At 61.3% G+C, this 13,380-nt stretch overlaps 1 protein-coding gene across 1 annotated transcript; it reads right to left on the bottom strand.

The window, feature by feature from the left end:
• Positions 1 to 2,761: 2,761 nt before the first annotated feature.
• Positions 2,762 to 7,827, bottom strand: HAS1 (hyaluronan synthase 1). Its single transcript, XM_074980846.1, has 4 exons — positions 7,130 to 7,827; positions 6,430 to 6,655; positions 5,843 to 5,975; positions 2,762 to 4,706 (listed from the first exon to the last, which is right to left on the bottom strand). The coding sequence occupies exons 1-4, from the start codon at positions 7,685 to 7,687 to the stop codon at positions 4,031 to 4,033; spliced, it is 1,593 nt and encodes a 530-aa protein (XP_074836947.1). The 5' UTR covers positions 7,688 to 7,827; the 3' UTR covers positions 2,762 to 4,030.
• Positions 7,828 to 13,380: the final 5,553 nt, after the last annotated feature.

Below are 13,380 nucleotides of genomic sequence, written 5' to 3'. Positions count from 1 at the left end.
GGGACCCCGGTGACAATAGGACAGTTCCAATGTGGAGTTTTAAGTGACTTTCACCCCTGCCGACTACGCCACTGCAAGAACCCCATCTCCAGGAGAGGTGTAGGCAGGGCGATGCCGTGGGAAGGAAACAAACCATAAAGCAGGGCTGAAGAGGCTCAGTGTTCACAAAGAAAAAGATTCCTGGCTCCTGGAATGGTGTGTGAATGAAAGAGGGAAAGTTGCAGTCAAAAACGCCAGAGAAACAGTCAGCAGCCAATGAGAGTCAGGCCTCGTGCTTTCTTCAGCTGCTTTGAACACCCCAGGGTTAGGGAGCAGAGATGAGCCAGTTGATGTAAGTCATCTGGATGGTCAAAAGACCTTCAGCAAACCCTCTCGCTGCAGGGCAGGAGGGAATCTGAGCAGTCCTGGCTGGGAGAGGCAATGCGCTGTCATGGAGCACAAAGGAGAAGAGTTTTCAGCATTGCCAGAGCAGTGTGGGTCCCAAGAGATTAGAGACATGGGAGGTGAGGGACCAACTTCTGCTGGTGGAAGAGACAAGCTTTCGCCCTCCTCACAGTGCCGAGTGGTTAAAGCAGGGTCCATAGCAGGCAGAACTCCTGGGTTCTAGTACCAGCTCTGGGAAGTCAGGGGACACTAAGGGTTAAAAATTAAAAGAAAAAAAATGTTCTAGAAAGCATGCTCCACGAAAGATCTGGAGAAGAGCAACAAGAATGATGAAGGGTCTAGAGAACATGAGCTATGAGGGAAGACTGAAAGAACTGGGCTTGTTTAGATTAGAAAAGAGAAGACTGATTGCAGACATAACAGTTGTTTTTAGGTTCCTAAAAGAGGGTTACAAGGAGGAGGGAGAAAAATTGTTCTCCTTGGCCTCTGAGAATAGGGCAAGGAGCAATGGGCTTAAACTGCAGCATGGGAGGGTTAGGCTGGACATTAGGGAAAAACTTTCCAACTGTCTGGGTGGTCAAACACTGGAATAAATTGCCTGGGGAGGCTGTGGAATCTCGATCCCTGGAGATATTTAAGAGCAGGTTAGACAGACATCTCTTGGGGATGGTCTAGATTAGCATTTCCCAAAGTGTCATCCACAGCCCAGTACCGATCCTTGAAAAGTATACAAATTATCGCACACGATCCTATTAATTTGGTACATTTAATATTTTCTTGCGGAATTAAGGTAATAACAGTGTTAGGCACATGTTAATTTTACATCAAGATTTCTATTATTATGTGCTATTATTATTGTGAGTAAATAATAAACTGAAAATTTATTCATTTTTCATTCATTTTTTATGTGTGTTCTTATTTTTGGGCTGCAAAAAAGGGTACAGAAAAAAAACCCAGTTTCCAACTACATGAAGTTTGGGAAGCCCTGGTCCAGATGGTGCCTGGTCATGCCAGGAGCGCAGGGGACTGGACGCGATGACCTCTCAAGATCACTTCCCGTTCTAGTGGTCTAGATTCTGTGATCTCCACAGGGTTGCTCTGTGTCACTTCGACACATGTCTCGCTGTCCCCACCTTGTCTCTCAAGAAACCAGAGCAGGAAGTTGTGGGAATTTTGTGTGATGGCAAAATGGAGGCCTAACGTTTGACATCAGACCCAGCGTCCGGGGTACTCAAAAGTCCTGCAAGGCGGGTGGGCTGGAGGGGTGAAATTCGACCATGAGCAACTTATGGGGGTTAATTGGACACGTCAGTGAGAGCTGACAGAGCAGGGCTAACGAGATGGTAGGTGAGGCTGAGCTCTGAACACCACAGGAGGCAAAACTCCCAGACAAAACATCCTGAGAAATAGAAAACTCCTGAGCTACGTCTACACCAGAGAATTTTGTCGACAAGTCGCCAATTTTGTTGACAAAACTCGTGGTGCGTCCACATTACAGCGAGGGAGTCAAGAGCCCAGGGCTTGTCCTCTGTACGAGCTGGGTGTGAGCAGGGCACAGCCAAGGGGACAGCAACAGGCCAGGCTGGGTGGGAAGCAGAGGAAGGGGAGCCAGAGCCTGGGGCGGCTCAGACCAGCTGTGAATTAACAATTAACACTAGCGGACTTAGATCTACCTGAGATCTCGCACGTTGGCCTAAGGCTGTGGAGCAGACCAGGCCAGATTTGTTCAAAGGTGACTGCTTCTTGGGAGGAGCAGGGAGCGTCTGCATTGGATCAGGGCTGTTTAGTAGCCTGGGGTCAGGGTGTGTGGTAGGCCCAAGTGTCAGCCTGGTGGTGACCAGGGTTCCCTTGAATTTTACCCATCCAGGGGCAGAATAAATTTTGTTTTGTGCACCAATCATGTCGAGAGGTGCACCACCAACATAAACACAGGTTGCCGGCTGTGGGAACTCTGCTAATCGGCTGGGCGGCAACTGAATCTCTCCTGAGTGCCCCCCCTCTCCAACAACCACCCAGGCAGGGACTGATGGTACAACTCCTACGGTGACCAAAGGCTGCTGGCTCTGATGCCACCATCCAGCAGTAGGGGGCGCTGTGCGGCAGGGGGGAAGGATGGGGCCTCTACCCTGGCAGTCAGGGCTGGCTCTGGAACCCCAGAGCAGCAGTGGGGAGACATGGGCTGCAGGGAGCAAGGCTAGAAGCCCCCACATCCCACCCCAGGGGTGGCTGCATCAGAGCAGCAGGTGAGGGGGCCGTGTACAAAGCAAAGGCTTATCAATAATAATCCAAACTGAGATGAGGAATGGCGGCAACGGAAGAGAGGAGAGAAGATTTTCCAAAAAATAACTTTTATTTGTCAGTCTATAAATAAACCCAGTAAAAATCTCTCCACTTAAACGGCTCTTTGTGACTACGACAGACAAATAAATAGCTCCGTTCTTCATTTCTCTGCAGAAATGGGGGCGCCTCTTGTCCCCCATAAACTCTATCAGGGTGGAAGGATCCACCCAGCAAGAGCAGCGAATTTCTTCCCCGCCCCGGCAAACCTTCACCTGCACATGCAGCATGTGGGGCAGGATCGTTTCAGTGCAAGGAAATGGCAACAGGATGTAAAGTTTGTGGCTTTAGTTGGCCACCAGCGGCCAGATTCCACCGTGTAGGATAAAAACCTACTACTGCTGTCAAGGGAGATCCTCGTGCAGCTGGCAGGGATCTCTGATTTGGAAGGAATGAGGATCGCCCAGTGACAATGGCCATTCGGACAACATGAAGAGATCCATCACACACATGATATACGCCTCCCCAGCAATGGCTGCATCGCCCCCGCTGGGCAAGGGACCCCTCTGTAAACAATCACCCCACCCCAGAGGCAGCTGCACCTCAGCAGCAGATGAGGGATCCCTGTTTGAAATACATCTCAGTGCCATGTTGGACAAACAGCTCCTGCTGCTCCCACAACAGAACGAGCTACGTGTCAGTGCTGGGTCAGGGCTTCCGCAAGTAAGCGGCGCCTGCAGCCCACCCCAGAGGCAGTCGCATTTCAACACTGCTTTCAGACAGTCCTGAGGGAAGCTGCTGTGGGAGGTGCAGACGCTGACATTAATAAATAACATGAAGTCAGACCGTTGCCTGGAGCTGGACGTTAACCAGACAGACGGGAAAGAGGGAAGTTTGTGAGCTACTGCATCTTGAGGCTGACAGAGTCGCGGGTCTGACGGGTGTGAAAATACTCCCCACCCACCCAAGGGCTGGATCGATGCCCAGTGGGTGCTGGAAGGAGGCTTCTGTCACGGTGGGAAATTGCTCCACAGCTCTTGCTATGCTACTATTGTGCCAGCAGGGTAGCCCTGGACTTTGTGATGAGAGAACTCAGGAGTCCTGACTCACAAAGAACCCCAGCTCTAACCATTAGACATCACTCCCCTAGGAGAGCCCAGGAGAGAGCCCAGGAGTCCTGATTCCCAGCCACCCCCAATCTCCAGACCCCACTTTCACGCCTAGAGCTGGGGATGGAACTCAGGAGTCCTGGCCCCCCTGCTCTCACCACTAGCTCTCACTTCCCCATCCAACCCAGCCTGCCAACTACCCCACAGCCTGGGTGGGGGATGGGAGATAGACTGCACCCAGGAAACCCCGGTGCCCAGGCTCACACCTGCACTGTGTAGTGCCCGGCCCGCTTGCGGCAGCACCGCCGAATCCACAGCCAGTACAGCAGCCCCATGCCAGCCCAGTAGCCCAAGTAGACACCCAGCCCCACGAGCAGGTAGAGCAGCTCAGTCTGCTTGACTCGGCCGGCCCAGCTGGCCTGGGCCTCGCAGGAGATGGTGTAGCCCAGCCCAGCCAGCAGCAGCAGCCCCCAGATGGACACGGGCAGCAGGGGCATCAGGTTGCCCACCAGCTTCCTGCGGCCCGAGGTGCCCCAGCTGCTCTTGTTCATGGTGGCGATGGCGAAGTACTTGGCGGGCAGGAGGCCGCCCATGTAGAGCAGGGCGTAGAGGCTCATGAAGAGCATGCGGGGGCTGCCGCGCAGCCAGCAGGCGTAAAGCGCCTTGACGCCAGCCACCAGCTGCACGCACAGCAGCACCCACAGCACGTCCCACAGGCTTCCGCCGTAGAAGAGGCGCAGGACGGTGGCTGTCACGAAGAAGGGGAACACGCCGGCCACCACGGCCTCGTAAGTCATCCACAGGTGGTGCCGGTGCCACCACAGGGCATTGTACAGCCACTCCCGGAAGTAGGACTTAGTCCAGCGGGTCTGCTGGGCCAGCCAGCGCAGGAACTGGGCGGGCGTCTCCGAGTAGCAGCGGGAGCGGGCTGTGTACCTGGGCAGGGGGGAGCTGCGTTAGGGCAGAGCTGGCAGAGAACTCAGGTGTCCTGGCTGCAGACGCCCAACCTCTGCTCTAACTTCTAGTCCCAACTCGCCTCCCAGAGCCTGGCTGAGAACTCAGGGGGCCTGGCTTCATCCCCCCTGCTCTAACCACCAAACCAGGGGCTCCCAACCTTTCCAGCACCATGGCACTCTTCAATGAGAGAAACAATCGCACACACCCTCACTTTTTCCAGCTGAATCGATTGCTGAGAACCGTCACATTGACTTGCATTTACTCTGGTTCCTGTCTCGCTGGAGAGGTTTGCAATTCCCCTCTCCCCTTTTTGCGGAGCGTGTGTGTGTAAAGGGGGGCGGAGTGCGGGAGGGAAGGGATTGACCACCCAAGCATCAAGGCTGCCTGATTCCCATCCACTATGGGGTCCTCAGTTTCCCTCCTGCAGCCACTTTGCAACCTGTCTGTGAGGGGAAACTGACCTACGCAGCTCAGGCTGGGACTCAGGCAGCCTGGCTGTTTGAGCGCCCAGCTGGCCCAGGGTTGGTCAATTTCTGCTGCCCCAGCTTTTTGCAGGGGGTGGGGGAAAGGGGAATTGACCCCCCCCACCAGCTGTGGGCTGAAGCAGAGAATGACCAGGTGTGCGGCCAGGAAGACTCCATAGAGGCCGAAGGCCGTGATCCGGTCCTGGTCGGCCACAAGCTGCACCCCAGCCAGGTAGGCCCAGGTGACTGTGAAGGGAAATTGACGACACCCCCTCCACCCTGCTAGCTGGGAAGCAGACTTGCTGTTTGAGTCCCAGCTGGCCCAGGGTCATCTAAATGTGCTGTGAAATGTCATCAATTAGTGAGAAAGGGGCGTTGATGACATTTACAGGACATGCTCAGGGAGTTCTCACAGCACCCCAGTTGCAAACCACTGCACTAGTCCCCACTCTCCTCCCCGGGCTGTGCAGAGAACCCAGGAGTCCTAGCTCCAGACCCCCGCACCCTGCTCTAACTGCTAGAACCAACTCCCCTCCCAGAGCCAGGCAGGGAACCCAGGATTCCTGGCTCCAGCCACCCCTGCTCTAACCACTCGACCCCACTCCCTTCCCAGGGCCAGGCCCTTGCACCCCTGACTGCAGCCCCACTCACTTGGTGGCGTAGCCCATGCTCAGCATGCGGTTGGTGAGGTGCCGGTCATCGCCAAAGGTGCAGTGGGTGCCCAGGAATTTCTGGTTGTACCAGGACTCCAGGAACTGCTGCAGGAGGTCATTCCGGTACAGGCCTGCGAGGGGGCAGCACATGGAGCTGGGTCAGCACAGCCCCAATGCCCAGGCCGGCCAGACTTGTCCCCCTGAGAACCCAGGAGTCTGGGCTCAGAGCCCCTCTAAGCGTCAGAGTCTGCGCCCCTCCCAGAGCCAAGGCGAGAACGTGGGTGTCCCATTGCCGAGCCCCCTGCTGTAATCACTAGATACCGCTCCTCCTGGCTCTCACCCAAGAGCCAAGTCCACTGCCAGGGTTGAGCTGAGAACCCACCGGGCCGGAGTAGCAACCCCTCTGCTCTGACCACGAGCCCCCACGTCTCCCCCGAGCCAGGGATAGAATCCGGGAACCGTAACCCTCCGCTCGCCTTCTCGCTACAACCACGGAGCCCCACCCCCATTCCAGATCAGGTCAGAGAACCCAGGAGTCCCCCACCCGGCCTAACCCCTAGGCCCCACTGCCCCACGCAGGCTCACCCAGGGGCCCACTGATGCAGGAGACGCAGTCGAAGTAGGACTGACAGGCCCGCTCCACGTTGAAGGCCATCCAGTAGCGCAGGCTGCTCATGAAGCTGATGAAGGAGTCGGAGGCGTTGAGGATCCGCACGTCGCCCCCCACAGCCCCGTAGCGCTCGCTGGCCTCCAGCACCTTCACCAGCTCCACCGTGGCCCTGCGGTCCAGCTTGGTGTCTGAGTCACACACCTGCGGGCAGCCAAGCGGGGTTATCAGGTGATCCCCCTGGGGGCACTGGGCTGTTGCGGGGGAGCTGTACCCCAGCAGGCAGGGCTGGCCCCACACCCCAGGACAGCACTAGGGGGCGCTGTGGTATGGGGGGCAGTGGGGTGCGGCTCTACCCCAGCAGGCAGGGCTGGCCCCACGCCCCAGGACAGCACTAGGGGGCGCTGTGATACAGGGGGCAGTGGGGTGCGGCTCTGCCCCAGCAGGCAGGGCTGGCCCCACGCCCCAGGACAGCACTAGGGGGTGCTGTGGTATGGGGGGCAGTGGGGTGCGGCTCTCCCCCAGCAGGCAGGGCTGGCCCCATGCCCCAGGACAGCACTAGGGGGTGCTGTGATACAGGGGGCAGTGGGGTGCGGCTCTGCCCCAGCAGGCAGGGCTGCCCCAGTAGGGGGCTCTGTGGCGTAGGGGCAGGGCGGGGGGCCCAGCAGGTGCTCCTACCTGGACGTAGTCCACAGAGTTGCCCAGCGCCCGGAAGGCCGTGTACATCACCTCCCGCTTCCCGCCCCAGCGCTGCATGACGCAGACACATCGCCTGGTGCGCACCAGCTCCTCCACTGCCAGCTGGCCCCGGTCCACCATCTCCACCTCCCTGTAGGGCCCGGGCTGCTCCCCGCCGGGCCCCTGGGCGCCCCCGTCCTGTCCCGGCGGCGGGGGGGGAGGCTGGTGGTAGTTGTTCTCCCACACGTAGGTGCCCACGTCCTGGCCGGCAAAGACCTCCTGGAACATGTCCAGCATGTAGCGGTCGTCGGGGCCGTTGCCGTCGATCACCATGATGATGCGCAGCTTGTCCGGGGGGTACAGGGTGTCGCGCACAGACTCCAGGCACTGCCGCAGGTAGGCCGGGTCCTCCTGGTAGGCCGAGATGGTCAGCGCCACCGTCTTGGTGTAGCTGCAGGCCAAGGCCTCCCGCCGCATGCGCCGGTGCTCCCGCAGGGCGAAGAAGCTCTGCACGACCAGGTGTGCGGCCAGGAAGGCTCCGTAGAGGCCGAAGGCCATGATCCGGTCCTGGTCGGCCGCCAGCTGCACCCCGGCCACGTAGGCCCAGGTCAGCACCCCCAGGATGAGCAGGGCAAAGGCCACGGTGAGGAGGCGGCGTCCGGCCGAGAGGAGCAGCTTGGGAGCTTTCCTGGGGTCCATGTCTGCAAGGGACGAGCAGGAGTGAGCGCGGCTGAGACCCCCGGCTCAGGGACGGGAGGGAGTCTGCACTGGGGGCTGCCCAATGTGGGAGGAGCTGGGGGCAGGGCCATGGGCAGGACTACAGGGGGCTCGAAGGAGGCGTCATCGAGATGACGGCAACTGGCCCCCGAAAAAGACGGATGGAATGAAAAGTGACAGAGAATGCATCTCCTGCCAGCACCCAGTCCTGGCGTGCAGAGCCCACCCTCTGCTCTAACCACTAGACCCCAGGGCCCTCCCAGAGCTGGGGAGAGAACCCAGGAGTCCTGGCACACAGCCCGCCCTCTCCCGCTCTAACCACTGGACTTCACTGCCTTCCCACAAGTGGGGAGGGGACCCAGGAGTCCTGGCACCCAGATGGCACCCTCTGCTGTAACCACGAGACCCCAGGGCGCTCCCAGAGCTGGGGAGAGGACCCAGGAGTCCTGGCACACAGCCCCCACGCGCCGGCTCTAACCACTGGCCCTCGCTGCCCTCACCTGTGCCCGGCCGCGGTCCTCGCTGCTGCTGTCAGTTCTGGCTCCGTTACTGCCGCCGGGGGAGTTTTGAGTCGCAGGGAACTGGCGGGGGGGGGACACGCTCCATGTGCGTCAGTCGGGGCGACCCAACCCCCCCTCGAGTCTCACACCCCCTTCCTATTCCCGGCCGAGGCCCTCCCGCAGCCCCGCCCCCCCCCCGCGGGGGGCTGGCCCCGGGCTGCGGCACTGGCCGGTCTCTGGGTCCTGCGGGGGGGGCGCCCCGGGCGGGGCTGTGGGTCGGGAGTGCGGAGCCCCGGCGGGGGGAGGGTCCCGGCTCTGAGCTGGGGGGTTGGGGGACGTCAGCGGGACGGGGCATCCACTGAGCAACCCCCCCAATCCCGTGGGTCCTACCGCTCAGTGGGGCGGGGGGGAACCCGAACGGCGTGGGCGGGGGGGCGGAGAGCGGGGAACCAGCCACCCCCCCACCCCCCGCCCAGCCCCGCCGGTTGTCCGGGTAGCGGCACAATAAACAGCGCAGACTTGTGCAACCAGCTGCCCCCGCCCCGTCACCCCCGCCCCGTCACCCCCGCCCCACAGATCCCCTCCGCACCCTGTGCCAGCCCCGCCCCACAGATCCCCTCCCCACCCTGTGCCAGCCCCGCCCCACAGATCCCCTCCCCACCCTGTGCCAGCCTCACCCCACAGACACCCCCTCCGTGCCAGCCCCGCCCCACAGATCCCCTCCCCTCCCTGTGCCAGCCCCGCTCCACAGATCCCCTCCCCACCCTGTGCCAGCCTCACCCCACAGACACCCCCTCCGTGCCAGCCCCGCCCCACAGATCCCCTCCCCACCCTGTGCCAGCCCCGCTCCACAGATCCCCTCCCCACCCTGTGCCAGCCCCGCTCCACAGATCCCCTCCCCACCCTGTGCCAGCCTCACCCCACAGACACCCCCTCCGTGCCAGCCCCGCCCCACAGATCCCCTCCCCTCCCTGTGCCAGCCCCGCTCCACAGATCCCCTCCCCACCCTGTGCCAGCCTCACCCCACAGACACCCCCTCCGTGCCAGCCCCGCCCCACAGATCCCCTCCCCTCCCTGTGCCAGCCCCGCCCCACAGATTCCCCCTCCCCACCCTCTGCCAGCCCCACCCCACAGATCCCCTCCCCTCCCTGTGCCAGCCCCGCCCCACAGATCCCCCTCCCCTCCCTGTGCCAGCCCTGCCCCACAGACCCCGTCCCCTGCCTGTGCCAGCCCCGCCCCACAGATCCCCTCCCCTCCCTGTGCCAGCCCCTCCCCACAGATCCCGTCCCCTGCCTGTGCCAGCCCCGCCCCACAGATCCCCTTCCCTTCCCTGTGCCAGCCCCGCCCCACAGACCCCCTTCCCTTCCCTGTGCCAGCCCCTGCCCACAGATCCCCCTCCCCTTCCCTGTGCCAGCCCCACCACACAGATCCCTCCTCCCCTCCCTTGTGCCAGCCCCGCCCCACAGACCCCCTCCCCTCCCCACAGATCCCCCTCCCTCCTTGTGCCAGCCCCGCCCCACAGACCCCCTCCCCTCCCCACAGATCCCCCTCCCTCCTTGTGCCAGCCTCACCCCACAGACCCCCCTCCCCTCCCGTGTGCCAGCCCCGTCCCACAGACACCCCCCCGCCATGCCAGCTTTGCGTCACAGATCCTTGCAATCTCTGCTCCCAGCTTGCTGTTCCTGGACCTCTCCAGGGAAGTTTTCAGGCTGGCAGATGTGGGGCAGGGGAGGAGGGGGGTGGGCTAAGCGACCCACAGCCCCCATCTCTGCTGGGCAGGCTGGGGGCTGGAGCTGGTGAAGGTTCCCCGTTAGCGGGGGACAGGGCTCTGGGGCAGGGGAAGTGGCCCAGGTCCAGCCTGGTGGGGAAGGTGCTCTGCATTCCTGGAATGCTTTGGGGCTCAGCGCAGGCCCTGGGAACCCCCCTTCCCACGCACCAGCAGGGGCAGGGCTGCATGGCTCATATCCTCTCCCCCGGGGGAGGCAGTGCCAGGAACAAGGGGGAGGGACTGGCCCTGGGGTGGGCAGGTCCAGTGACCCATGTGTGGAGTTTGCCAGGTCTCAGCCCCAGTACCAGCAGGGACAGCCGCCTGCCCCCCCCATTCTCAGAAGGGGCAGCACGGTCACGTGTCTCAGCCACCCTCCACTGGGCCAGGGGGGCATCTGGCCGCTTCCTTTCCCAACCCCTCTGCTCCAGGCTCTGGCTCTGGCCCTTGCCATGGGACACACGAGCGACCCTCGGCAGGGCCGGGAGAGGGCCCCTGTGCCCCAGCACGTGCCAGTGTAATCCAGTGGGGCACCTGTTGGCCCAGGGAGGCTGCAACCCCCCCACCCCGCCAGCCGAGGGGCTAGATCTCTATCCTGCCAACCCCAGTCCCTCGAATTTGTTCCCTCCATGTATGGAATAAATTTTGATCTGTGCACCGAGCCACGCACCAGTAGGAACACGCTGCCAGCTGGGGGCTCTGCTAATCCGCTGGGCAGCCCCTGAATCTCTCCCAGGCGGCCATCCAAGCCCTCGGCTTACAGGGAACATGGCTGCAGACCCCCAGCTGCTGGCCTTCCCACACCCACTCCCTCCCAGCCCCCCCTGCCTCATCCCCAACCCCTAACCCCTAACCCCCAGCCTCTCCCTAACCTCAGATCCTCCCAGCCCTGCCTCTGCCCCCTCCTTCCTCCTGGCCCACCTCTTGACCCCAGCCCTCCCCGACTCAACTGTCCCAGCCCCTGTACCACCCCAGTGCCCTCTGAATTCCCCTTCCCGGATCCCTGAGTCTGCAGCCCAGCTTTGCTGACTCCGCCAGCCTTAACCTCAAGGGGCTGGCCCAGCGAATCATAGCTGTGAAGCAAGAGGTAGACCAGGGAGCCACCAGGGGTGAGAGCCAGAGGCGTGGGGGAGGCCTTGGCACTGGAGGAGCAGCGTTAGCGGGGCCCAGTGTGCCAGGCTCTGCCCGCCCCCCACCTCTGCGTCGGTTCCCTAGTGGCAACAGCACCTAGCTGAGAATCAGGTCAGCGCAGGCTGGGTGGCACCTGTCGCAGCCGTAGGGGAGGGGGCTGCAGGTTGGCACAGGACTCTGGAGTCCCCCCCATGCCACCCCCAGCTAGGGAACCTCCCTGGCACACAGCCTCACAGGGCTTGGCATTCCCAGCACATGCTTTGCAGAAGGGACTGACTCAGGCCTGAGCTCAGCCTGCACTGCCCATCCCAGTCTGGGAGTGGGGCTGGCACCGTGACTCAGGAGAGAAGCAGGGCCTAGTGGTTAGAGACCAGCTGGCTGTGTTGCCCTGGCAGCAGGGTATCGCCTCCCACACAGTCCCTGCCTCAGGGTTAATCAGCCCAGATATTTCCTCTCCAGCTGCCTGGGAACCTCCGCCCGGCAACACCCATCCCCTGGGCCATGAGACCTCATTAGCTTAAGGCAGGAACCGCAGCCACAGGGACAGGCCAGACCCCCACCCCTGCTGTGACCACTACACCACTCTCCCCTCCCAAGCCTGGTACAGAACCCAGGTGTCCTGAGACCCAGCCAGGGCTCCCTCAAATTCATGTGTGTGGAATAAATTTCGTTATGTGCACCAAGGCCTGGGTGGCTGTGGACCACCCAGAGACGCACACGCTGCCGCCTGGGTGGGCTCTGCTAATCAGCTGGGAAGCACTTGACTGTCTCTTGGGAAGCTGCCCAAGTGCTCAGCTTAGAGGGAGCCATGTTCCCAGTCCGCCCTGCTCTAACCACTACACTCCACTGCCCTCCCAGAGCCTGGGCTAGAACCCAGGAGCCACCTGTACGTCCTGGAGCAGTTTAGGTACTACCTGCTGGCAGCATAGGACACCTCGTTGGCTCGTCTTCGCCCCACCCTAGCCCCACATGCAGGGTACGCTGGGCCCACTAAGCTCAGCTGGGGAGGGGGGCGGCTGGAAGCCAGGACTCCTGGGTTCTCAGCCTGGCCATGCTCACTGCAGGGGTCAGAGGGCCAGGATGAGGGGCAGACGCTGTGGTGTGTCTGTGCTGACTGGGCTGCGGCTCTGGCGCTGAATCCTTCCCAAGCCCCCTCCCCGCTTGGTCCCTGCCACAGCTGGGGCCAGGGTCAGCCACATCCTCCCACAGCCCTTCCTGCCGCAGCCACGCTGGCTGAACTGCGCTGTGCGTCACCCAGCCCTGGCACTCACCACCACTCCCCTGGGCGGTGCAGCTGGCTCTGGGGGGTGACACACACTTGGGCATGCACCCTGCAAGCCACTGCAGGGTCCCTCCTGGGGGGACGGGGCTTGATGAGCTGGGGGCAGGGGAGCAATGGGGCTGGAGTGACACCGACACGCACAGCACAGAGCCCATCTCTGGCAGCAGGGACACACACAGTGTAGCAACACAAGCACTCACAGACACACACAGTGTATAGCAGCAACACACACAGAACATGCACACAGTGTGTAACAATGCAGATAGACATACACTCACAGTGTATAGCAACACAGACACACAGACCCACACACAACCTTTTGCAATACAGATACACACTCAGAACATGCACACACACTATATATAGTGACAAGTACACTGTACATAGCAACACACAGGGACAGTCGCGAACACACAGAGGTGCTATATAACAACATGCACAGAGGAGCCCCTCCATTCCAGCAGGGGGTGCAAGGACACACACACACACACACACACACACACACCCCCCGCAAGGCTCAGCCTCACCAGCAGGGGGTGCAAGGACACACACACACACACACACACACACACACACACACACACCCCCCGCAAGGCTCAGCTTCACCAGCAGGGGGTGCAAGGACACACACACACACACACACACACACACACCCCCCGCAAGGCTCAGCCTCACCAGCAGGGGATGCAGAGGCCCAAACATAGGTACACGCACACACCCACACGCACAGAGTGCAGACACACAGACACACTGAGCAAGGCCCACCCGCTCCAGCAGGGTGCACAGATGCACACACACACATACACACACAGAGTAGAGCCCATCTTCTCCAGCAGGGGGCACAAGGACACAGACA

This window comes from Carettochelys insculpta, chromosome 30, assembly GCF_033958435.1.
Source record: "Carettochelys insculpta isolate YL-2023 chromosome 30, ASM3395843v1, whole genome shotgun sequence".
NCBI lineage: Eukaryota > Metazoa > Chordata > Testudines > Carettochelyidae > Carettochelys > Carettochelys insculpta.
The sequence above is the reverse complement of the archived record's forward strand: the minus strand, read 5'-3'. Positions and strand labels throughout refer to the sequence as shown.

Coding starts and splice junctions, on each gene's coding strand:
- HAS1 (XM_074980846.1), bottom strand. CDS start 7,687: ATGGCCTTCGGCCTCTACGGAGCCTTCCTGGCCGCACACCTGGTCGTG. Junction 6,656..7,129: donor ACTCTGTGGACTACGTCCAG/GTAGGAGCACCT, acceptor GGCTGCCCGCAG/GTGTGTGACTCAGACACCAA. Junction 4,707..5,842: donor AGCATGGGCTACGCCACCAA/GTGAGTGGGGCT, acceptor CCCCCTGCCCAG/GTACACAGCCCGCTCCCGCT.